The 27,045-nt window shown below is 44.5% G+C and overlaps 1 protein-coding gene across 6 annotated transcripts in view; it reads right to left on the reverse strand.

Annotated features, from left to right (window-relative positions):
• The window catches only part of ASAP1 (ArfGAP with SH3 domain, ankyrin repeat and PH domain 1), a 1,537,410-nt gene that overhangs the window by 1,052,334 nt on the left and 458,031 nt on the right, over positions 1–27,045 (reverse strand). For all 6 annotated transcript variants that reach the window (XM_069220757.1, XM_069220758.1, XM_069220756.1 and 3 more), the window contains one exon: positions 19,027–19,076. In XM_069220757.1, coding sequence (XP_069076858.1) covers positions 19,027–19,076 — 50 coding nt within the window. The remainder of the gene's footprint in view (positions 1–19,026; positions 19,077–27,045) is intronic.

Here is a 27,045-nt window from a genome sequence, read left to right on the forward strand (position 1 = left end):
CATGTGGGGGCTGGTGGCACCCCAGACAGAATGCCTCTCAAGACCTTCCATGAAGACTTTGATAACTGGAATTCTAAATACGGAAGAATGTTGCCTATATTGTAACTATGGGGCTACCACTGCTAGTTGTAGACTTATAGATGTGAAAGCTAAACCAGAACTTTAAGGAAATGGCTGCCAGTTGCAGTTACCCCCCACTTTTTGCCTCATACTTATGCTGACTTGACTGAGAAGTGTGCTGGGACCCTGCTAACGAGGCCCCAGCGTTCTTTCACCTAAAATGTACCATTGTTTCCACAATTGGCACACCCCTGTCACACTGATAAGTCCCTTGTAAAAGGTACCAGTGGTACCAAGGGCCCTGTGACCAGGGAAGGTCCCGAAGGGCTGCAGCATATGCTGTGCCACCCTAAGGGACCCCTCACCTAACACATGCACACTGCCATTGTAGATTGTGTGTGCTGGTGGGGAGAAAAAGGAAAAGTCGACATGGCATCCCCCTCAGGATGCCATGCACACAAAATACTGCTTGTGGCATAGGTAAGTCAACACTCTAGCAGGCCTTACAGCCCTAAGGCAGGGTGCACTATACCACAGGTGAGGGCATAGCTGCATGAGCAATATGCCCCTACAGTGTCTAAGTCTATTCTTAGACATTGTAAGTACAGTGTGGCCATATTAAGTATATGGTCTGGGAGTTTGTCAAAAACGAACTCCACAGCTCCATAATGGCTACACTGAATACTGGGAAGTTTGGTATCAAACTTGTCAGAATAATAAACCCAGACTGATGCCAGTGTTGGATTTATAAAAAAATGCACACAGAAGGCATCTTAGGGATGCCCACTATATTTTACCCAATTGTTCAGTGCAGGACTGACTGGTCTGTGCCAGCCTGCTGCTGAGAGACGAGTTTCTGACCCCATGTGGTGAGGGCCTTTGTGGTCTCTGAGGACAGAAACAAAAGCTCTGGGTGGAGGGGCTTCACGCCTCCCCCCTGCAGGAACTGTAACACCTACCTAGCAGTGAGCCTCAAAGGCTCAGGCTTCGTGTTACAATGCCCCAGGGAACTCCAGCTAGTGGAGATGCCAGCCCCCTGGACACAGCCCCCACTTTTGGCGGCAAGTCCAGAGGAGATAATGAGAAAAACAAGGAGGAGTCACTGGCCAGTCAGGACAACCCCTAAGGTGTCCTGAGCTGAGGTGACTCTGACTTTTAGAAATCCTCCATCTTGCAGATGGAGGATTCCCCCAATAGGATTAGGGATGTGCCCCCTCCCCTCAAGGAGGAGGCACAAAGAGGGTGTAGCCACCCTCAGGGCTAGTAGCCATTGGCTACTAACCTCCCAGATCTAAACACACCCCTAAATTGAGTATTTAGGGGCTCCCAGAACCGAGGAAGATAGATTCCTGCAACCTGAAGACGAAGAAGGACTGCTGACCTGAAAGCCCTGCAGAGAAGACGGAGACACCAACTGCTTTGGCCCCAGCCCTACCGGCCTGTCTCCCCACTTCAAGAAAAACTGCAACAGCGACGTGTCCCCCAGGGTCCAGCGACCTCTGAAGCCTCAGAGGACTACCCTGCATCTAAAAGGACCAAGAACTCCAGAGGACAGCGGCCCTGTTCCACCAAGACTGCAACTTTGCAACAAAAAAGCAACATTTAAAGGACTACACGTTTCCCGCCGGAAGCTTGAGACTTTCCACTCTGCACCCGACGCCCCCGGCTCGACCTGTGGAGAAACAACACTACAGGGAGAACTCCCCAGTGACTGCGAGCCCGTGAGTAGCCAGAGTTGACCACCCTGAGCCCCCACAGCGACGCCTGCAGAGGGAATCCAGAGGCTCCCCCTGACCGCGACTGCCAGCTTCAAAGAACCCGACGCCTGGTAAAGACACTGCACCCGCAGCCCCCAGGACCTGAAGGATCCGACCTCCAGTGCAGAAGGGACCCCCAAGTGGCCTCTCTCCCTTGCCCAGGTGGTGGCTACCCAGAGGAGCTGGTGTGGTAACTTTGGGGTTGCCCTGAACCCCCAACGGTGGGCTACTTTGGACCCAACTTTGAACCCTGTAGGTGGTTTACTTACCTGCAAAACTAACCAATACTTACTTCCCCCAGGAACTGTTGAAAATTGCACTGTGTCTAGTTTTAAAATAGCTTATTGCCATTTTTGCTAAAACTGTACATGATATTGTGTTGATTCAAAGTTCCTAAGATACCTGAGTGAAATACCTTTCATTTGAAGTATTACTTGTAAATCTTGAACCTGTGGTTCTTAAAATAAACTGAGAAAATATATTTTTCTATATAAAAACCTATTGGCCTGGAATTGTCTTTGAGTGTGTGTTCCTCATTTATTGCCTGTGTGTGTACAACAAATGCTTAACACTACCCTCCGATAAGCCTACTGCTCGACCACACTACCACAAAATAGAGCATTAGAATTATCTCTTTTTGCCACTATCTTACCTCTAAGGGGAACCCTTGGACTCTGTGCATGCTATTTCTTACTTTGAAATAGTACATACAGATCCAACTTCCTACAAGAAGAATGCAAATGAAATAAGTAGCAAACAATGTCTTGTACTTTGGCTGCTAAGGAATCAATGTATTTGGAATGCCAATAGTGAACAATTTCCATTTAGCAGCGTAACAGGCCTGAGTAGTAGCCCTGCGTTCTCCTGTAGAATGTCCATACACTGTTGCGGGAGATTGAATTAACCAAATTCTAGTACTTCAGGAGATAGATCACAAGGTTGAGGGATCTGAGGCCCGGGTGTCTGATTTCTCCATGGTTCTGCGTGAGGCAGTCCTGTCTGTTCAGCAGTGTTTTGGGGGAACTACTGATGGTTTGAGGAGTGTGGGTGAACCACGATTGCTGTGCCGTTGTTATAGCTCTGTGCGGAACTGGGTATTGGAAAGGCTGCCCTTTTAACAGGTTGTTGGTGTAGTCCACCCTTGCAGAGAGTGGCAAGCTTGACTGCTGACCAACACTAGATCTTTCAGTTGACCCTCTGAGTCCATTGGTGCATTAAGCAATCCTGCAACGGAGGCATGTTTAATCTGGCATAAGGTATTATGGCTATACATAAAGCCATCATACCAAGGAGACGCATGACTGTCTTCGCCATTACCTGGTGATCTGGATGAAATTGGAGAATGAGTGCCTGGAACAATTGTATTCTGGCAGTACTTGAATAAGCTATTCACAGTTCTGAGTTGAGAACCTGCTCCTAAGCAAGGCTGAACTTGAAGGTGTTGGAGTTGGGATTTCAATGCGTTGATTGTGCAGCTAAGTTTGTGAAGTAGGTTTGTGGTGATCAGCATGTGCTGAAAGCACTTTTGACGAGTTACGCTTTTGATAAGCCAGTCGTCTAGATAGGGAAAACTTTGTCTGCGCAGGTGAGCAGCTACTACTGCAAGACATTTGGTTAAGACCCTTGATGTGTAGTGACCCCAAAGGGGAGCACTTTGAATTGGAAATGCTGACCATTTACTACAAACCTGAGATACTGGCAATGTGCCGGGTGAACAGGAATGTGAAAGTAGGTGTCCTTGAGGTCAAGTGCAGCCATGAAGTCACCTTGTTGTCATAGCAGGAAGGCATCTTGAAGAGTGACCATGTGAAAGTGATCTGAGAGACTGTATTCTTTTAGGGGTCTGAGGTCCAAGACTGGTCTCAGGTACCCGTCCTTTTTGGAAATAGGGAAGTATAGTGAATAAACTTGTGTGCCCTGTTTGTGGAGTGGAACAAGGTACATAGCCCCCGTCTTTTTTTTTTTTTTCTGTTTGTACTTCTTCCTTGGGAAACTGCAGATGTTGTGGGGAAAGTGTGTTTGCGAGGTGGAATACTGGGAGGTGTGGAAGAGAGCTTCAGACAATAACCATGTTGGGTAATATGCAACACCCACTGGTCTGAGGTGATATTCAACCAGGTGGGAAAGAACCCTTGTATTTGATCCCAAACAGGTGTAGTATGATTGGGGAGGAATGATTGCTAAGACAGAGTTTTGTGGTTGTGGCAGGTGGTTTTGTAAATCCGCCCTTGCCTCTACATTTGGAGATAGTACCCCTGTATGAACCTCAGCAGTATCCCCTAAGTGAGGTGGTTTGGGTCTGAGGCCACTGGTAAGAGGTGGAGGTCTCAGGGGAGGTAGCCTTTGCGCATCCACCATAACAGGAACGGCAAAAGGAGCCACAGTGAGATGGTGTCTATACTGCTCCCACAGCCTTAGCTGCTTCATCATTCTTTTTGAATTTCTCAAGGAGGGTATCTACTTGAGGACCAAAAAGATGTTCTCCATCAAACAGGAGGGCAAGGAGATTTTGTTGGACCTCGGGTGTACACCCTGAGACCCAGAGCCAAGCATGCTTGCATAATAATAAGCAAGAATTTATCCTTCTAGATGCATTACCAGCAGCATCGATAGGACGGCAAATAGTAGTGTTAAATATTCATTTGCTCTCAGATGCAATCTGATATGCCAGTTTCTTATGTTCATCTGGAAGATATTGGAGTAGCTCCACCATCTCATCCCAGTGAGCCCTGTCATATCTGGAGGGGAGGCCAATAGAATTTGAGATTAGCAGATAGTGCAGCCACTCTCTTTCTAGCTGCATCAATCTTTTAACTTTCTTTATCTGGCGGAGTTGCTTCACCTGATGTTTGTGAATTAGCTCTCTTACGCACTGCTGCCACAACCAAAGAGTCTGGTGGAATTTGACCTTTGCTATATATGGGGGTCATTAGGTAATGCTTTATGTATTATTCTTATTATTTTTTTTAATTTTTTTTTTTTAAATTGACCCATGGCGTTATGACCCTGGATTTAACTGGGTCATTGAAAATGTCAGTGGTATGGCAGAGCATGCCATTGAGCACAGGCAAGTAGCCTTCCGAGCACTGTCCGGAGGAGAGAATCTCAAATAAAAAAGTTATCCTCTAGGGCTCTGTAAGCAATTGGACCTTATGGAAGGTGGCAGATCTACCAATTAGATCATGATAAGTGGTAGTGTTGTCAGGGACAGAAGGTTTTGCAGGGTAAAGATCAAGGTCTGTATCAGGTGGTCATATGTGTCCCAAGGGTCATCTTGTGGTGGAATATCAAAAGTGTCCCCGTATCGCCACCCCCTATGTAAAAGCGTGATGACCGTTCCAGTGAATATGGTGGAAGGACAGCTGGTGAAGCAGGTGGTGAGGGTGTATGGTGTTCAGCCAGTGCATGTGGAGGGCTGATGTGCACATGGCTTGTGGTCTCGTCCACTTTCCCCCTGTGCTTTGGGGAAGTTGGGGGGGGCGGAGAGGGGTAATTGGTGTGTGTACATACAATGCTCCCACCGTGGGTGGCGGTTGGTGGTAGTGGGGGTGTCGGGGTGGGTGGGGGGAGTTCTTGTAATTATGTGTCCTGTATCAGGGTGGATCATATTGTGCTTTTGTCTAGAGTCAATCTCCTCCTGTAGTCTCAGAAACACAGGTTCTACAGGCTCAAACCTATGTGCTGCTTTGCCAGTTGTAAACGTTTTCAGCTCCAAAGCAGAGGGTTTCCGTGCTGATACAGAGTGCTGTTTAAACGCTACGAGGGTCGACTTGGCTTAGAGGCAGAAGTTGTGAGATTAAAGCATGCAGCCTCAATGTAGAAAAGACTGCAACTTAAAACAATACTGACAGAAATTAGGTATATAGCAAAAAAAAAATATGATGGTGTTGAACTGGAGCAGAAGAGCACATGTTTGAAACAAATGGAGGAAGAAAACAATCTAAAAATGGAGCAATGACAGCAAGAGAAGGAAGGAGTCACACTACCTCATGACTCGAAAAACTTTCTCTGGAGAAAAACAACTTGCTCACATCCAAGCCCAACACTAGATGGCAGGATTATGCTAGGCAGGCGTACCTACAGTCACACATGCCTCAAAAATGTTTTTAACTGCTTCTGGAAGTGAATTTCACCTGCAGTGTGGCATAGAACAAAGGGACTGTTATTCCAGCCCTTAGCCATTGGACAGGAGAAGGACTGCCCCACCCTGATACTGGGAATATTCAGAGACAGGTGTCAGCAGATCTCAATGCTCTCGTAGGATGATAGGACCCAACACAGCTGTATCTTGGGAAGGTCCTATAAAATGCTGTATGGGCCAATGCCAGCGCTTTAAACAAATTAACATTTTGAATTGGCAGCCAATGTAGCTGTGTTGGATGTTTCAAAATTGACTGCAAATGCTCTATCTTTAAGGTCAATCTAGCCACTGCATTTTGAACAATCCGAAATCCATCTGTCAAATACTTCAGGAGTCCTAACTGCAGCACATTTAACTAGTCCAGCCTAGCAATAATCAAGGCATGTACTGCTGTTTTCCCTGTCTCCACTGGTAAACCTAGTAAAAATGTCCTCAATGAGCGTAACATGACCCTGTGAATTACAGACTTTGGGGATGAAAAGAGCTGTGCACTTAACTTTGACTCCTAATTTTTTAGCACTAGTCGTAGGAGGCGGATTATCTCCTAAATCCAGAGGACACTATTTGTTGGACCATACCTAACACTGTCACAATGGTGACTAATCTCCCGTCTGCCAAAATATAAATCTCATTGGATACAACAGGATTTAGATCTCTGCGGACAGGATATCCATCACCGTTGTGTCAGAGTAATCCCTCCGCCAATATCTAAATCAGGCCCTTTGCCTCATACGGTCAACTTTCTGAGTTAAGCATGCCGTACCTACCTCTAGTGCACCACCCGGTTGTTCCCCATTGACAAAACAAGCTGTGTGTCATTTGCATAGGAGACCAAGCTGATGTCATGAGCTTGAATGATAGGTGGAAGACGGGTCCTGTTAGCATTAAGTGGGGTCAGGCTATCAGAAGATCCCTGCTGGACCGCGTTTGTAATCGGTTTGTCTGGAGGAGAAGGCAGACAGCCACTGATTGCCCTCTACTACTTAAGAAGGATTGTAACTGTCTCAAGGCCGAACCACTGATGCCAATCTGTGTCACCCTCTAGAGAAGTATGGTACGTGACTGTGTAGAACGCTGCCAATAAGTCTAACAATATCACAGCAGTACTTGGTCTCTGGTCTAAACCTGATTTAGTAACTTGATTTAATAAATTCTGCAACTTTCAGCAGTGTGGTTCTGTGCTGTGCCTTGGTCTAAAGCCAGACTGCGAAGCTTGTTCTGAAAATTCTGATAGTTGCTTATTAATAAAGTTTCACCAACATCTTAAAAGTAGCCAGTAGAAGTGAGATGGGCTTAAAATTAGCAAGAGACGTAGGATTTAACAAGGGCTCTGAAGATAGGAACGACCTGTGCCTGAGGAGACTGTTTTCCTCTATCTACTCCAAAGCTATTAATGCCTGCAATGTTGATCGATTCTTTGCTAAATATGAATGGGAAACAGACATAGGACATAAGGTAAATACTGAAAATACTGTTACTCCCAAGTACAGAATGGTCATCTCAATTATAAGCATGAACTTATACATTTTAAATGTTTTCATCTTTTAAGACACACAACTAAGCTAATTCGCACATTGAGGTCCCGTCACCAGCAAAAAAAAAAAAATCCCTAAAGAAATGAAAATGTCACTTACCCAGTGTACATCTGTTCGTGGCATCAGTCGCAGTAGATTTGCATGTTTTGCAATAGCTCGCCATCTGGTGTTGGGCCGGAGTGTTACAAGTTGTTTTTCTTCGAAGAAGTCTTTCGAGTCACGGGACCGAGTGACTCCTCCTTTTGTCTCCATTGCGCATGGGCGTCGACTCCATCTTCGATTGTTTTTCCCCGCAGAGGGTGAGGTAGGAGTTGAATTGTAGTAATAGTGCCCATGCAATGGAGTGACTAAGTATGCACCTATTTAAGGTTGAGATGATACATATACAAATAGTTGAAGGTAACTTCCAAACTGCTACAGGCTCCCGGGGAGGCGGGTGGGCACATGCGAATCTACTGCGACTGATGCCACGAACAGATGTACACTGGGTAAGTGACATTTTCAGTTCGATGGCATCTGTCGCTGTAGATACGCATGTTTTGCATAGACTAGTAAGCAGTTATCTCCCCAAAAGCGGTGGATCAGCCTGTAGGAGTGGAAGTAGTCTGAAATAATGTTCTTAATACGGCTTGACCTACTGTGGCTTGTTGTGCGGATAACACGTCTACACAGTAGTGCTTGGTGAATGTGTGAGGCGTAGACCATGTGGCTGCCTTACATATTTCTTGCATTGGGATGTTTCCTAGAAAGGCCATGGTAGCACCTTTCTTTCTGGTTGAGTGTGCCCTTGGTGTAATGGGCAGCTGTCGTTTAGCTTTAAGGTAGCAGATTTGGATGCATTTAACTATCCATCTGGCTATACCTTGTTTTGATATTGGGTTTCCTGCATGAGGTTTTTGAAATGCAATAAATAGTTGTTTAGTCTTTCTGATGTTCTTTGTTCTGTCAATGTAATACATCAATGCTCTTTTGACATCTAATGTATGTAGTGCCCTTTCAGCTACGGTATCTGGCTGTGGAAAGAACACTGGAAGTTCCACTGTTTGATTTAGATGGAACGGTGAAATAACCTTTGGCAAAAATTTAGGATTGGTCCTTAGGACGACCTTATTCTTGTGTAGTTGTATAAAAGGTTCCTGTATTGTAAACGCCTGAATCTCGCTTACTCTTCTTAGGGAAGTAATGGCGATGAGAAATGCCACCTTCCAGGTTAGGAACTGTATTTCGCAGGAGTGCATGGGTTCAAAAGGTGGACCCATAAGTCTAGTTAGGAAAACATTTAGGTTCCATGAAGGAACAGGTGGTGTTCTTGGTGGTATAATTCTCCTAAGGCCCTCCATGAATGCTTTAATGACTGGTATCTTATATAGGGAAGTTGAATAGGTAGTCTGCAGGTATGCAGATATTGCTGCAAGGTGTATTTTAATGGAAGAGAAAGCCAGGTTAGATTTTTGTAAGTGAAGCAAGTAACCCACTACATGTTCTGGAGTTGTGTGTAATGGTTGTATTTGATTAATATGGCAGTAGCAAACAAACCTCTTCCATTTACTTGCATAGCAGTGCCTGGTGGATGGCCTTCTGGCTTGTTTTATGACTTCCATACATTCTTGGGTAAGTTGTAAGTGCCCGAATTCTAGGATTTCAGGAGCCAGATTGCTAGATTCAGCGATGCTGGATCTGGGTGTCTGATCTTTTGGTTGTGTTGTGTCAACAGATCTGGCCTGTTGGGCAATTTGATGCAGGGTACTACTGATAGGTCTAGCAGCGTTGTGTACCAGGGTTGCCTTGCCCAAGTTGGTGCTATTAATATGAGTTTGAGTTTGTTTTGACTGAGTTTGTTTACCAGGTAAGGAAGGAGAGGGAGAGGAGGAAAAGCGTAAGCAAATATCCCTGACCAGTTCATCCATAGGGCATTGCCTTGGGACTGTTTGTGTGGGTATCTGGATGCGAAGTTTTGGCATTTTGCGTTCTCCTTTGTCGCAAACAAGTCTATCTGAGGTGTTCCCCAGAGTTTGAAATAAGTGTTCAGAATTTGGGGGTGAATTTCCCATTCGTGGACCTGTTGGTGATCTCGAGAGAGATTGTCTGCGAGTTGATTTTGGATCCCTGGTATAAATTGTGCTATTAGGCGAATTTGGTTGTGAATTGCCCAACGCCAAATCTTTTGTGCTAGCAGGCTTAACTGCGTGGAGTGCGTCCCCCATTGCTTGTTCAGATAATACATTGTTGTCATGTTGTCTGTCTTGACGAGAATGTATTTGTGAACTATTATTGGTTGGAAAGCTTTTAGTGCTTGAAAAACTGCTAGAAGTTCTAGGTGATTTATATGCAGTTTTGTTTGATGTACGTTCCATTGTCCTTGTATGCTGTGTTGATCGAGGTGTGCTCCCCACCCTGTCATGGAAGCATCTGTTGTTATTACGTATTGTGGCACTGGGTCTTGGAAAGGCTGCCCTTTGTTTAAATTTATGTTGTTCCACCACAGAAGCGAGAGGTAAGTTTGGCGGTCTATTAACACCAGATCTAGAAGATGACCCTGTGCTTGTGACCATTGTGATGCTAGGCACTGTTGTAAGGGCCTCATGTGCAGTCTTGCGTTTGGGACAATGGCTATGCATGAAGACATCATGCCTAGGAGTTGTAGTACCATCTTTGCTTGTATCCTTTGTGTTGGATACATGCGTTGTATGATGGTGTTGAAATTTTGAATTCTTTGTGGGCTTGGAGTGGCTACTCCTTTTGATGTGTCTATTATCGCTCCTAGGTATTGTTGTACCTTGCGCGGCAGAATTTTGGATTTTGTGAAGTTGACGGTGAACCCTAGTTTGAAGAGGGTTTGTATGATATGATTTGTGTGATTTGAGCACTCTATTAACGAATGGGCCTTGATTAGCCAGTCGTCTAGATATGGGAACACATGTATTTGCTGCCTTCTTATGTGTGCAGCGACTACCGCTAGACATTTGGTAAAGACTCTTGGTGCGGTTGTTAATCCGAAAGGCAGTACCTTGAATTGGTAATGTATTCCCTTGAATACAAACCTTAGGTATTTCCTGTGCGATGGGTGTATTGGTATATGGAAATAAGCATCCTTGAGGTCTAAAGTTGCCATGTAGTCGTGTAGTTTTAGCAATGGCAATACTTCTTGTAGTGTGACCATGTGAAAGTGGTCTGATTTGATGAAAGTGTTCACTACTCTGAGGTCTAGGATTGGCCTCAGCGTTTTGTCCTTCTTTGGTATCAGAAAGTACAGTGAGTAAACTCCTGTGTTTATTTGTGTGTTTGGCACTAATTCGATTGCATTCTTTTGCAATAGTGCCTGCACTTCTATCTCCAGGAGATTGGAATGATGTTTTGTCAAATTTTGTGCTTTTGGTGGTATGTTTGGAGGGAATTGTAGAAATTCTATGCAATAACCATGTTGGATAATTGCTAGAACCCAAGTGTCTGTAGTGATTTCCTCCCATGCTTTGTAATAATGACTTATTCTTCCCCCCACTGGTGTTGTGTGGAGGGGGTGAGTGACATGTGAGTCACTGTTTAGTAGCAGGGGTTTTGGGGCTCTGAAATCTTCCTCTATTCCTAGGGAATTGCCCTCCTCTATATTGTCCCCGAAAACCTCCTCTATACTGTCCCTGGTAACTGGACGGTGTTGCTTGTGAGGTGCTGGCTTGTGTGCTTTGACCCGAAACCCCCCTCTAAAGGGTGTTTTACGGAATGTGCTGTAATTCCCTCTGCTCTGCGGGGAGTAGAGTGCGCCCATGGCTTTGGCAGTGTCCGTATCTTTTTTGAGTTTCTCAATCGCTGTGTCCACTTCTGGACCGAACAGTTCTTTTTCGTTAAAAGGCATATTGAGAACTGCTTGTTGAATCTCTGGTTTAAATCCAGACGTTCGGAGCCATGCATGCCTTCTGATAGTTACAGATGTATTAATTGTCCGTGCAGCTGTATCTGCAGCGTCCATGGAGGAGAGGATCTGGTTGTTGGAAATAGTCTGTCCCTTCTCAACCACTTGTTTTGCCCTATTTTGTAAGTCCTTGGGCAGATGTTCAATGAGATGTTGCATCTCGTCCCAATGGGCTCTGTCATAGCGCGCAAGTAGTGCCTGGGAGTTCGCGATGCGCCACTGGTTTGCAGCTTGTGCTGCGACTCTCTTACCAGCTGCATCGAACTTGCGGCTTTCTTTATCTGGGGGTGGTGCATCTCCAGATGTGTGGGAGTTGGCCCTTTTCCTAGCTGCTCCTACAACGACAGAGTCTGGTGGCAGCTGTGTAGTGATGAAAACCGGGTCTGTAGGAGGCGCCTTATACTTTTTTTCCACCCTTGGTGTGATTGCCCTACTTTTGACCGGCTCCTTAAAGATTTCTTTTGCGTGCCGGAGCATACCAGGGAGCATAGGCAGGCTTTGGTATGAGCTGTGGGTGGAGGAGAGTGTGTTGAATAAAAAATCATCCTCGACCTGTTCTGAGTGGAGGCTTACGTTGTGAAATTGTGCTGCTCTAGCCACCACTTGAGAATACGCGGTGCTGTCCTCTGGTGGAGATGGCTTCGTAGGGTATGCCTCCGGACTGTTATCTGACACTGGGGCGTCGTATAGGTCCCATGCGTCTTGATCTTGGTCACCCTGGCTTATGGTGGTGTGAGCTGGGGAGTGTGATGGAGTTTGTGCTGGTGAGACGTTAATCACGGGCGGAGGAGAGGGTGGTGGGGTAACTCTTTTCACCACTTTTGGTTGTGGTGTCTGTTCAGTTTGGAACTCCAACCTTCTCTTTCTTCTAATAGGGGGAAGGGTGCTTATTTTTCCTGTCCCCTGCTGTATGTAAATACGCTTTTGCGTATGGTCCACATCAGTTGATTGTAGCTCTTCCTCAAACCTATGCTTTTGCATTTGGGAGGTTAGCGAGTGCTCTTCTGTATAAGAGCCTGAAGCTGGGTCGGTTGCAGTTTGTTTCGGGACCGAAACCCTGTCTGCGTCCTTTTTCGGCTCCGAGGTGACTTTTTTCATTTTCGGGGCCGAAACCTGTCGGCGCCGATCTTCTTCGGGGCCGCTGTCTCGGCGTCGAGCCGTGTCTACACCGGCATCTCGGTGTCGATGCTTGTCTCCAGCACTTTCTCGGTCCTGAGAAGGCTGCGTGCCGGTGTCTCGACCGGAGTCGGACGATCTCGGCACTGTTTGGGCCTTTTTCGGTGCCGACGGTCGGTCACCGAATTTATGGGTGGAGCCATGGCCTGGTGGCAGTGGCGTCCCCTGGGCCTTGTAAATCTTCCTCTGAGTGGTTTTCGACGTCTTACTCACGGTTTGTGTATCATCGAATCCTTCGGAGTCTGAGTCTTGGATCAAGAAGGTACCTTCCTCTTCTTGTTCCTCGAACTCTCGGTGGGCTGTCGGCGCGGACGCCATCTGAAGTCTTCTGGCTCGACGGTCTCGGAGTGTTTTTCGGGACCGGAACGCACGATAGGCCTCGCAGGTGTCTTCACTGTGCTCAGGTGACAGGCACAGGTTACAGACCAAGTGTTGGTCTGTATAGGGGTATTTATTGTGGCATTTGGGGCAGAAACGGAACGGGGTCCGTTCCATCGGCGTTCTTCAGCACGCGGTCGGGCCGACCAGGCCCCGACGGGGGATCGAAAAAACTACCCACGAAGGGCACCGGAGCTCTTCGATCCTTCGACGCGGTGTTGAATCTAACTACGCCGATCCCGAACGCAACAATACCGACGAAAATCTTCCGAAATTAGCTATCTTTCCGTTCCGAAACTCGGAGCGACAGGAACACGTCCGAACCCGATGGCGGAAAAAAAACAATCGAAGATGGAGTCGACGCCCATGCGCAATGGAGACAAAAGGAGGAGTCACTCGGTCCCGTGACTCGAAAGACTTCTTCGAAGAAAAACAACTTGTAACACTCCGGCCCAACACCAGATGGCGAGCTATTGCAAAACATGCGTATCTACAGCGACAGATGCCATCGAACACATGCGTTCTTCATATAGCACAGCCCTTCCTGTAGGTGCATTTGTTCTGGAAGAAGGATAAAACTTTTTTTAGGAAATAATAACTGAATGTAATGTAAGGTACAGTGGATTTGTAGAGTGGTTGTAGTCACCCAGGAGGATATCCAGGTGCTGAGTAGTTGAGTATAACCGTGTGGTGAGGCTGGGCCTAAATACAAGCAGTTTCAATGGTCCCGCAAGAAGACTAGTTGAATGGCTAGGTCTTCAGCTTCTTGCAGAATTCAAGAACTTAAAAGGAAGCCCTGATGTGTTGGGAGAGATCGTTCCAGGATTTAGTGGTTGGTAGGAGAATGCCAAACCTCCTGTTCTGCTTCTGTGGATGCGTGGGGTGGTAGGTGTGTGCACGCGCAAGTGAGTGATGCTGAGCAGAGTTGTCTGGTGGGTGGTAGAACTGAAGTTGGTGATTGAGGTATGCAGGTCCAGTGTTGTGCAGTGGCTTGAATTAGTGTGTGAAAAGTCTGAACTGGCTTTCCTTCTGGACGGGGAGCCAGTGGAGCTCTCTAAGGTGTGGGTTTGGCGCGGGAGGTAGAGGATGAGTCTAGAAGCAGCGTTTTGGATGGTTTGAAGTCTGTGAAGGAGATGGGTTAGGATGGCAGCATAGAGTGCGTTGCCATTGTCCAATCCGCTTGTGATTAGGGCCTGAATGATGGTATGTCTAGCGTGCGGTGGGAGCAGCCTAAAGATTATGTAACATGTGGAGGATGTGGAAGCATTTGGAGGTGATGGCATTGATCTGGGGTGTCACGACAAAGTTGATGTCCAGGATGCAGCCGAGGTTCCCAGAGTGGCCAGTTGGGGTGGGCCCAAGATCGGTGGGCCACCAGGTGGTGTTCCAAGGTGAGTTCTTACTCCCAAAGATCAGCACTATAATTTTGCTGATGGTGAGCTTAAGGCAGTTTTCTTTCATCCAATTGGCCATGCATTGTTTGAAGTTTGTCTTGGTGGTGATGTGTTGTCTAAGCACAGAAGAATGAGATGAGTATTTTCAATGTAGGAGAGGATGTTAATTCAGTGGAATCTGATGAGGTCCTTACGTTCTGATGTGAATGGCGAGAGCCTGACTGTGCTCTTCCGGCGAGGAAGGAAGCTATCCATTTGAGAGCTGGTCCTTGTATTCCCACTGTGTGTGGTCTGGTGTTCAGCATGTGGTGGAAGACTGTTAAAATCGGCGGAGAAGTTGACAAGGATGAGGGTTGTGTTCTGTTTATGGTCAAGGATGGTAAGTATGTCTGTGGCAGTGATGAGCCCCACCCTCTTCAACACTTATAGGACACCTCTGGCCAGCGTTGCCAAAACCTGCGGACTCAACAACATAGCGTAATGCTGACAACACACAACCTACTCTCTCAGAAGACACCATCCATACCGAGACCAACTTCCACAACTGCATGACAGATGTTGGTAACTGGATGAAGGACAACTGCTTGAAGCTCAACATGGACAAGACAGAAGTTCTAAGTTTCGGAAATATAAGCTACCAGTGAGATGCATCCCGTGGCCCTCAGAACCTGGACCTACTCCTACCCCCACTGACCATGCTAGGAACCTAGGCATCATTCTAGACCACAACGACTCAGGTCAACTGTCTCCTCCTCCTGCTTCTTCATATTTCGCATGCTTCGCAAAATATTAAGATGGCTACCCAAAATCTCCAGACGCACCATAACCCAGGCCCTCATCTTCAGCCGAGTGGACTATGGCAACGCTCTTTACAAAGGGATCAAAGCTCACCTCCAAAGACTACAGACTATACAGAACGTTGCCGCCAGACTCATCCTTAATCTCCCTAGACAAACTCATATCATCCCCTACGTCAGGGAACTCCACTGGCTCGTCTACAGAACAAATGCCAGTTCAAGCCCCTGACCCATGCATACAAGGCCCTACACGACTGCAGACCTGCCTACTTGAACCACCACCTAAACTTTTATCAGCCCACTCTCTCCGTGTCCCTTTCTCTAACTCTCATACCCCGGATCCAACGTAGCGGATGCAGAGGTCGCTACTTCTCCTACCTAGCAGCAAAGACATGGAATGAGCTACCCTTTCATCTACAGACCTCCTCATCTCTTACAGAGCTCTGAAAGTCCCTGAAGACCTGGCTATTCAGCTAATCAACTGGACCCTGCTAGCACCTGGATACCCTCAAGAGTGACAAGTAGAGCTCTACAAATCTAGATTGACTGGTTGGTTGGTTTCAGTGTTATGATTGTTTCAGAATCCTAATTGTGAGTTGTTCAGGAGTTTGTGGTGGTCTAGGTGGTCCATGAGTTGTCTGTTGATGGCCTTCTTAATGACTTTGGGGGAGCAGCAAGATGGGTTGGTAGTTGCTGTGAGACGGCTGAGGGTTATTTGAGGAGGGAGATGATTTTGGCATGTTTCCAACTAGCTCGGAAGGTGGCTGTTTTGAGCAAAGCATTGATAAAGTAGTGAGTGCATCCTGGATCATGGCTCAATCCACATTGTAGATATGGTGAGGGCAGGGGTCTGTGGGAGCCCTTCAGGTGTCTGTCTTCCTTACTGCTGCAGGGTGCTCATTGGATAGTTTCATGCTGTTAGTTGGTAGCTTTTGGTTGATGAGGTTAGCAGGCTGGGAAGGTCGTGGGGGGGTGGCTGAGGTTCACAGTTGCTGTAGATCATGGTGAAATGTTTGTGGAAGAAGTCGGAGAGGTTGTTGCAGAGTTCTTGTGTAGGGGCAATGGTTTTGGTTGCAACTGTTGGGATGGTGAATTCTTTGACAATGGCGAAAGGTTCTTTGCAGATGTTGGAGCTAGATTCGATTCTCAGGGTCAGGGCCTTTTCCTTGGTGTCTCTTACTTAATGGTGACAGTATCTAAGCGCAACACTGTTTTTTGCAGTGGTTCCTTGGGTGGTTCTCCATTTTCTTTTGAGTTTTATGCAAATTCTCTTGGATTCTCTTAGGTTAGCGTTAGACCAGCTAACTTGTTTGTTGGATTCTTTGGGTTTGGTGATTTTCAGAGGTGCCAGGGTATTGGCGCAGGTATTGATCCAGTTGTTTAAGCTGTGTCGCTGATGAGGACAATGGTGGGGTCAGGGTAGTTTAGTTGGAGGGCGTTGAGCCATTCCATTTCTGCAGCTTTCCCCAGCAGCTGCTTGAGGTGCTTCTAGACTCCTTAGGGGTGGTTGGTGGACCTTTTAGGGTGGAAGTGGAAGTGGACGATGGCGTGGTCTATTCATGTGAGTGGAGTGATGTGGCTGACTTAACCTTGTCGCTGGAGGATAAGATGGGGGTCCAAAACATGACCAGCGATGTGGGTAGGGCCTAGGATGAGGTCGATGTTCTGTAGACTTTCAAGCAAGCCTGTAGATTTGTGGTCCTTGGGGTTGTCGAGATGAAAGCTGTGCTCACTTTGATGTATGAAGCCCTTGGTGCCCATGATGAGGAGGGCGGGGGAGAGGTTGCTGAAGTGGGTATGAGGTCCTGGAGGACAGGAGGCGGGGGTTCCTTTGATAGAATCTTTACTGCCCGGCTGAAGCTTGAAGTACATGTGTTCCTATAAAAGTGGCTTCTGGATCAGTGTAAGAGGTGCACTTAATGGTGTCTTTGTGGATGAGGAAATGAAAAGGAGGTCCAGTGTGTTGGAGCCAAATCTCAGTGGATTGCTTTTTGAATGAGACTGTATGGCGGAGCATGCATGCAAGTGAGTGTTGTTGTGCGGGTTGGGTGTGTGGTGCTCTGAGTGCAGGTCTTGAGTTCTGACTTGGTGATGGGTGCGCTGTGTGTGTGAGTGGTGGAAGCATGTGTGAAGAGGCAAGAGAAGTGGCAAAGCGAGCAAGCAAAGGGACTGAGGTGCGGCTTGGGCAACAGAGTTTGCAGCGGTGTCCAGAGTTGAGCAAGTGGAGTTCATCAGCGGTGTAGCTGCAGGAGGCATTTGGACCAAGGTTCCTGGTGCTCTGTGCGGTCCACACACGGATTGGTGCAGACGGACTTGCCTTTGGCATGCAGGCGACAGGGCCGCACTGCAGCCTCCATTAAGCAGCATCTTGGAGAGTGGGAGGAGCGCGGAGAGCGAACTCAGCAAGAGCGGGAAAGTCCAGCAGGGAAAGTGGGAAAAGTCCAGTGGAAGAAGCAAGGTGGCAAAACGAGTTCAGCGGAGCAAGTCGGGGGGCAAAATCTGACAGAAGAGACCAAAATGGGGCAGTAAGAGGAGCAAAAGGGGCATTTAAGAGGAACAAAGGATGCAGAAAGGAGCAGTTAAATAGAAAAAGGGGGCAGACAGAACAGGCATTAGAAACAAGAAAGAGCAGTTACTAAGCTGGGGATCGAACAAGCAGCTAACAAGGAAAACGGCAGAAGTCAGACACCAAAACGAGTCAGAAGGGCAAGACGAAATCAAGGTCTCACTGAAGCAGAACAGACGCCTGGCCTATCATACTGCTGGAAATGCTTTTGCCCATCACACTGTTGGAGGTGATTTTGCAGGGGAAAACCTCAATCAGAATGGCTGAATACCTCTCTTTTGGTAGCTGTAGCAGAGAAGATAAGAAAGCATATGATGTTCTCTATTCAGGATCAGCCAGAAGCACAACATTATTTTTGCCTTTCACATGCAGTACTCAAACACAAAGACAAAAAAATAAAATTTCAGCAGTATAAAAGCAGCACAGCTTTTATCAGTTGTACATAAAACTCATGATGTGCCATCAAATGAGAAACTACGTAATGTCAATTTAGCTCTAGTGCACATTGTATTGTTTCCATCTCAACTAAGCAAAATGCCCTGAAAAACAATAGATTGCGACCCTGCCATTTATAGATGTTGGGAATTATGGTGAACCAGAAAGTTTCTTCTTGAGGAAATAGGGAAGGAATACATTCTTTACAAGTTACAAGTCTCAGAGTTACAAAGACAGGAATCAAAAGGAGATCTAAATAAATGCAAGGGCTATTCTTCTGCCATATCAAAATGCCTAGCAAAACCCGGTTAAAAAAAAATACTCAGATCACATAGCTGCAAAGACTAATGGACAAGGATTTTGTTTAACTGCTACATGTTTTGAACAGAGCAATTAGAATGATGTATTGTGATACTTCTTTGTTACACAACTCAAAACAAGTAAATTAATTCAAATCTCATGAGTTACTGGCCACAGAGGATAGTGTTTTGTAGTATAGTATTCAATTCACCCCTAAACTGAATGCTCTCACAAACAGATTGTCTAATTGTTAAGTGAAATTCTTATCACAAAGATCTATGTTATCTGCTACTGGACACACAATTGGTCAATTGATTAATCGCCAGTCTAGGACAGGCTAGGGAAAGAATTTTATTTTAAGGAATGACAAACTGAACACTATGAAGAACTGTGGCATTAATGTAGTTGGGGAAACGGACAGAGTAGATGATGGCATCCAGATCAACGAGGCCATGAAAAACACATTGCAGCAAAGTTGACAAAAGACAGTTTGCAGACACAGCTAAACTCGATAACGCTACATGCAAATTTTACATGAATATGTTACTTCACATACACTCCTTCGCTGATTATTACTCACAATTTAGTTTCATAATCTTTCCAAGCTTTGTCAAAAGGCTTTTTGAGATCCTACGGGAAAACAGTAAAAAGAGAGCAGTTAATGAAAGATGTTTGCATTAATGCTCTGTAATTAAATGTAGCAAATAATTACCAGTAGAGTTAGTTCTCCCCCAGAGGAATCTTCATTATAGTCATAAACCCTTAATTGTCTTGGGTCCACAAAATCCAGGGGGACTTTTACAAAGTCAACACAAAAATGAATATATTCTTATTTGAAAAAAACAATTTTTCTAAAAAAAGATTCAAGTTTTACAATAGCCTATGGAAGGCAATATTGGCCTCTAGTACTTTAAATAGGAAACATTTTTAAATAGAAATAAAATCACTAGAAATAACCGAGTGCAGGGGTTCCCAACCTTTTCACTCCCGAGGACCCCCACTGAATCACTGTTGAAAGCCGGGGACCCCCAAGCAATTTGTACAATTTAAATTTAAAGAATTAAAATAGTAAATCGCAAAAAATACACAAACAAGAACACACCAAACAAATACTCAAATTACTAAAGATAAAATTATTTTATTTTGGAAATATGCACAAAAAAAAAAATCGAAAGATTTTAATGGGAAGGTCGACACTGCTTCTCAATGACTAACTTTTCAATGTTTGGTTTTATTTAGGGAAGCAGAATCATCGGGTCAGATTCTACATTTCCCAAGCCATTTGTTTCTATTTTTAGGTACATAGGATCTGAGAAGCTTTTTCACCTATAAATGTGGTGGGGAAAGGAAGTAAAACCATAAGGGCCTCTTCCTCTCTCCATAACGTCTCTGTCACATGTAATTCATTTGTTTAATAGCACCTCTCATACCACTGTAGGTTGTCGGAGCGCTTTACAGTGGTCTACAAAGTGTAGGATTCACATGTCATCTATACTGGCATTTTCTAAGCGTGCTTGGTTTGGAGACGTGCAAACTCGGGATTCAGAACATAACACTGTGGTTAGCGTTGACTTTAATAATAAGAATGTATGTCTATGCAAGCAAACATTTTTTTACAAGCATTAGGATAATGAAAGACTGGGTAAAAACACAACTTTCTCATTTCTGCCATGCAGGTTGCACGCAGCTCTTTGACCGCAGTTCATAGCTCACTGTGCTACATTACGATTATAATTTATGAAATGCACAGTGACAAAATAATCTGTCACAAAAGCAGTAACCCACTGTGCTATGCATATAAAATACTGTTCTTTGCACAATATATGTTCTTTGCAGTAGGAATGTTAACCCTCTGCGCTACCTTAGGTGAGTCACAATTGCCACTAGTCAAACCTCCCATCTCTCTCCTGCAGGAACATTAATCATATGAGTTCTCTTGACAATTATATTTTTTGCATGAAAGCTGGTGGAGGAATTTGCAGTGCTTTTTAAACTGCTGCATAAATAAAGTAATGAATAGAAAAACACGCTCGTGTTTCTGAGAGGCCCCAGCTGGAGAGGTGTCTTCCTGCCAGCTCAGGCCCGCGGACCCCCTGGGAATGTGTCACAGACCCCTGGGGATCCGCGGACCACAGGTTGGGAACCACTGACCTAGTGAGTATGAAACCTTTTGCAAAGGAAAAGTGAAAGAAAATAGTGGCAATATATTCTAATAGACTGAAACCTGAATGGCTGTGAAAACTGTGAGGCTCCTTTAAGGAATAGACTACCATCGGTATCCCATCATGTTCTGTAGGTGGCAACTAAGCCAGTTATCTTTCTTAAGCAGTTGAAGGCTCAGAGTAGAGCTGAGGGTAATACCCTCAGCCCTTTCTCCAGGGAAGAGGGAGCGTTACTTAAGCAAGACTCTCCAGTAGATGTAGGATTAAAGGTATGTAATCATTCCTTCTTCTCCCGGGGATCTTCGTTATTTGTACTGAAGAGAAAGGCAAGCTTACCCCTTTTGAAAAGAAAATGGAGAACAAAATTGGCAAAGGGACCAAAACCCCAAATCAAACTTAATTGAAAAGATTGCCTAGAGAGGCTTGGTCCAACTTGGGCATTATTTCTTGAATCTATGTCAAGACAAACTCTTATTAAACCCTCTACCAGACATTTAGGTTTACAGACATACTGCCTTACAGCAGATGCTAGCAACTGAGATGTTTCTCAACACTGATGCAGTAGTATCTGTCTCTTGTTCAGTAGATTTTAAGTCTACCCAAAAATGTGTTTGCATTACTGTAGCATACACAAAACAATCCACCTAGGGATTGACCGTTTACAAGCAAGTCACAATGTTACTGTATGCGTTCACAGAAAAGCATCACTTCTAGATCAATATTACCAAAACAAAGGCGTTAGCCTTCAGGGGCAAGGAAACACTGTAAATCATACTGTTGGTCTTTGGATGGTGAGAAATTATAATAAGTGTTATACCTATCCTGGTAGCATTTTCTCACAAATCCATGGTCACTTTACAGGAAATGGGAGTAAAGCGTTAGGTCATGCGTGTGCATTTTAAATCTCTGGGAAGACGACACTTCCCACACCTACTAGAAATGTATATAGTGAATATTCTACCCACCATAAGCTACATCTTAGAATACATAGCAATAGCAAAGTAGTCATGTTTAAATACATATGAAGTTCAGAAAGCTCAGTGACTCCTATAAAGGTATAACGCCTTGAATTTGACTCTCAGTAGATTTGCTTGTGCAATTGTGAAAATAATAAGATGGGCATATTATAATACACGTGGTCAAAGGCTCTCAGATAATTACTAAAACAGGAATTATTCTCAGCTCCGCAAAAGAATGATACTTTTGCAGTAAATTCACAATTTGCGCTACCTAAACTCAATTGTACAATAGCATTTGTTTGTTCATGGTGTCCTGGACAGTTGTCGTAATACCTTAAGGTATGAATGACTTTGGGCCTGGATGTATCTGTCCTTGATTTTGCATAGAAGAACGGGCTTATTGGGGAGCTTCTTGTGGGGAACTACTGAGAGGTCTAAAAGTGTGAACCATGGTTGGATCGCCCAAATGGGATCTACAAGGATCATAGTGAGAGATGTCTGCCTAATCTCCCAAATCAGAAATGGAATGAGAGGTGGGAGGTGGAAAAGCATAAGCAAATGTTCCTGACCAGTTATTCCATAGAGCGTTGCCCTTGGATGGAGGGTGTGGGTACCTGGAGGCAAAGCTTCGGCATTTCACGTTTTCTGCTGTGGTGAAAAGGTCTATCTGAGGAGTTACCCACTTTAGGAAGTATTTTTGAAGGACTTGTGGGTGGAGTTTCTATTCGTGGACTTGTTGCCGCATCCTGCTGAGCAGGTATGCAAAGTCATTGTCCATTCCTGGGAGATATCTGCCACCAGGTGAATGTGGTGGTGGAGAGCCCACTTTCATATTGTCTGAGAGAGTTGTAACAATTGGAATGATCGCGTTCCCCTTTGTTTCTGTAGGTAATATATGGATGTCATGTTGTCCGTGCGGACTAAGACAACCTTGTGAGACAGGTGATGAAGAAATACTTTTAAGGGCTAGAAAAACTGCCTGAAAGTCAACGTAACTGATTTGTCGAGATTGGTGAGGTGACTGGATTGGTGACTGTAGTTGGTTAACGGCCAGAGGCCCATAATAGGCCTGAGAGAGCAGTCTTCTTTTGGGAATGAGGAAGTATATCCCTGATCCTTGGTGTTGTAAGTAACAGGCTTTATGGCCCCTTTGATAAGAAGAGATTGAACCTGTTGCTTGAAAAGGGCGAGCTGCTCGTGAGATAGTCTGTGAAAGAGTATGGGAATGTTTGGAGGAGTGGTAATGAGCGCCAGACAATCATGCTGGATAATCGAACAGACCCATTGGTTCGTGGTGATGCTGACCCATTCTGGAGACAAATTCTGAAGTTGTCCCTCAACAGGTGTGGAGTGCGTGGGAGCAAAACGGAGGTAGTCATTGCTTTGCAGTGAAGGTAGAGCCTTGGAAGGCAGTGCTCTTACAGTGCCCTTTTTGTAATTGCCTCTATAAAAACCCCCAAAGAAACCCCTAGAGAAGGAGGGTGAAGGCTGACTGGGTTGGGAGGTAGACGCCTCTGAGGATGTGGATCTGTAATGACCTCTGAAGGTGGGGTGACGAAAAGTGCCCCTTTGTGTGGGGGACTGCACAGCACCCATTCTTCTCAAGAGTGGAATCCATTTGAGAGTCAAAAAGATGCTCCTTATCAAACTGCATGTTAAGCACTGCTTGCCAGAACTCTGGTTTGTAACTAGAGCATCGAAGCCACGCATGCCTTCTCATCAAGACACTGGTATTAATGCCACATGCAGCTGTATCTGCAGCATCTAGAGCACAGCATATGGAGTTATTAGGTATTGTTTGCCACTCCATCTTTTGGGGTGGTCTTCTGGGAGAAACTGGAGGAGGTCGTCCATTTCATCCCAGCGAACCCAGTCATACCAGGCTTGTAAGGCCTGTGAACTTGTGATACACCAATGGCTAGCTGCCTGTGTAGCCACCCTTTTGCCTGTGCCTGCAGCATCTAACGTCTTACTCTCCTTGTAAGGAGGAGGAGAGTCTCCTGTGGCCCGACTTTAGGTACATTTTCGTGCAGTTGTGGATACTATAGAGTCTGGAGGGAACCTGTGACCTAACTTATACTGGGTCCGAGGGAGCAAGCATATTTTTTTTATCTGCTCTAGGGGTGATAACCATAGGAGCGGACAGGCTCTTTGAAACATTTTGTAAGCATGGTGAAGCATGAAAGGGAGCATAGGGAGAGACATCACAGGAAAAAGTTACAGAGTAAAACGTGGAGAAAGATGGCTTTTTTTTTCACCTCAATTTCAATATTTTTTTATTTCATCTGTTATTTTCTTTAGGAAACACTTGTATGATCTACACAAATGACCCCTTGCTGAATTCAGATTTTGGTCTACTTTTCAGAAATGTTTAGCTGTCTGGGATCCAGCATTGGTTTCTCACCTATTTCGGTCACTAACTGGAAGGAGGCTGAAAGCACAAAAAATAGTAAAAATGGGGTATGTCCCAGTAAAATGTCAATATTGTATTGAAAAATTGGGTTTTCTAATTCAAGTCTGCCTGTTTCTGAAAGCTGGGAAGATGGTGATCTTGCCACCGCAAACCCTTTGTTGATGCCATTTTCAGGGAAAAAACCACGAGCCACCTTCTGCAGCCCTTTTTCCCATTTAAAAAAAAAAATATTCACTGTATTTTGGCTAATTTCTTGGTCTCCTTCAGGGGAACCCACAAAGTCTGGGTAGCTCTAGAATCCCGAGGATGTTGGAAAAAAAGGACGCAAATTTGGCGTGGGTAGCTTATGTGAACAAAACGTTATGAGGGCCTAAGCGCGAACTGCCACAAATAGCCAAAAAAAGGCTCGGCACAGGAGGGGAAAAGGCCTGGCAGCGAAGGGGTTAATACATTTGGGCATTTACGTTTTGAAATTTGTGAGACAAAAAAACAGGCAGTCAGATCTCCCCATCTGAGAAAGGAAAATCCGCTGTCCAGGCAGTCTGAGTAGTATTCCCATTAGAGTTATTACCTTTAATGAGTTTCACGCTAGGAAGTCTACAGGAATTAATATCCTTTAGTGCCAGAAAGCATCTTAAAAGTTTTAGATTGTTTTGCCTGTTCAAATTAACATGGTTTCCTTCCAACCTCTATGTTGGCTTAAGATCCAACACAGTAGTTTCCAGGTTGTATTTTTGCAATGAACATCCTATGGTAAAACTACTTCCCAATTGTTAGGGGACCAGAATTTGTTTGATATTCAGCTGATGAACCAAGTACTTCAGTCAATTATTGTTATTTTCCTAGTGACTTTTGTTTCATGATCCTATCTGAACTGGTGTCAACTGTGCTATGATTATTTTGGTTAGGACAATGAGGGTCTTCGCTGAACTTGCTGTTGGATCTGATGTGACCATACTGTCTGGGAAGAATTAATATTTAAAGTCGAAATTGTGAGGTTCTTTCAAAGATGTGTGACACTTTTGGCTATATTCTAAACCATATGTCTCCAATCAGTCGATGACGAGCTACCAGTAGCTCCCAGACACCTTAAGAATAGCTCACAGACTTGAGTTCATTTTTAAGTAATCAGCAGGGTCACATTTTACCTTTTAAAGTTAAGGAAAGGCTGTGTTTATTATGCATTGTTATCACCAGGCTGAGGATAGCATGGCCTGATAATGAGCAGTGCTGGAGTCAGATCTACAACACATAGGGAGGCACAAAGGTGAAGGTAAAAGCCCTTGCCAACTTAATATTGAAGGTGAGAACAAAATTATGTTTCTCAAAGATTTTAAATCAGAGAAAATCAAAATGAAAGTTATCTTAATGATTAATTTAACTTTTCACTTTAATTTTCTCTAATTTATTTTCAAAGTGTTGCGTTTACAAACAGCAGACTTCTTGCTCCCAGTGGCCAGTAGAACACTGTGGCATAGGTGTAACAAAAAAACAGTCACATTTTTAAATGGGAGAAATCTAAAGTGCAGAGAAATGTTCCATGTTATGAAAATTTTTGCACTTTAAATTTCTCCCATTTAAAAAAAAAGGTTGTATGTTTGTGTTATACATCTGACAGTGCCAAATATGGAGAAAGGCATGTCCTGTGCCACATTTACATATGACAAAGGCTTTCAGACACCTATACACATATATCCCATTCATATGCATGCATGTTCATACATCGCCAAAGCGCAAATTCTCACTGATACACATAGCAGCCCTGTTATAGTGCCCCGGTCAAAGTATTTTGTTCAAACCATAGTATCTAGCTCGGAGGACATTAGGCTTAAAGTCAATGAAGATGGGCATGTGAGTGTCTGATAACAATGCACAAGTTATTTAGCCTTCTGTAGCGCACGGTGGTTTTCACTGATCAGAAGTAACTCTGGCTAAGGAAAAAGTTGAAGACCGCTCTTCCAAACAATTTCCAGTGCAATAAGTGCTACGAAATCTGCAGGCTCATTAATAGGTTCCATTCCAAGTATAACTGAGGAAACGGTGGGGCTTGCTGGTGGCCATCAGGCTATAAGTTTGTGCCAAATTGCGTTCTCTTGAAGATGAAACAGGAAGACGTGGTCAAGGGTTTTCTTCTTCATTCTCCTGGTAATTTAGCTGTTGATTGAGGACTGTGGTTTGGTTAGATCCTCTAGCTAAGGGATGGTTAGGTTTACGTAATGCTGGTTGTTTGAATAACAAAAACTATTTTTGAATTGTGGAAACAAGTGTTACAGCTACTGGCTTTGATTTCCCAGTGGGTACATTTTGTTTAATTTCTTGAGACAGCACTTACTTATAAAAGGTTGAAATTATTCATTGGATTCCTCATTAGTTGGTTTACAGAAATTGTCAGACTACACCGTAATTTGTGTTTATGTATGGTATTTTATGTATATTCTAACTGCTGTTCAAAGTTGTGTATTTTGGATGAATTCATTCTCAGTTTTGAGTGAATTGACATTTCCTGATGGATGATTTATATTACCCAGTTCAATATGAGATGAAGTTACAATTTTAAACTTAATGAAAACGTATTAAAATTTTCAGTGGAAGTAAATGCAGCAAGTATATATTATCATCAATCTGCAGTATGTTGGCAACACTGGATTCAATGGTCTGTCATATTTTGAATTTTTCAGATCAATTTTGTATTTTCTTGTAAGGGTTTTAATTTGATGTTTATATTTTTCATGAAGGATATGTGTTCAGATAATAGTGATGACTGACTGATAAAAGTGTAACATTTTGGTTAAAGTTGAGTTGAGTTTATGGGACCTATTGAATTAAGAACTGAATAGGCTGATGTAATAAGTTCATCATTTTGATGAACAGAACTTTGATTAATTTAGGTGGTAAGTATCACTGCTTACTTTGCAAGAGATTAATTTTGTGGTAAGCCAATTGGTAAAAGCTTATCAGGTTAAGTTTGGTGATCTAAATTGTTGAAGGAGTGGGCCAAGGATTTAGCATTATCTAGATGGTCATCTTCCTGATTACCAAAATTAATCTCTTGGTAGTTGCAGATC

This window comes from Pleurodeles waltl, chromosome 2_2, assembly GCF_031143425.1.
Source record: "Pleurodeles waltl isolate 20211129_DDA chromosome 2_2, aPleWal1.hap1.20221129, whole genome shotgun sequence".
Lineage (NCBI taxonomy): Eukaryota > Metazoa > Chordata > Amphibia > Caudata > Salamandridae > Pleurodeles > Pleurodeles waltl.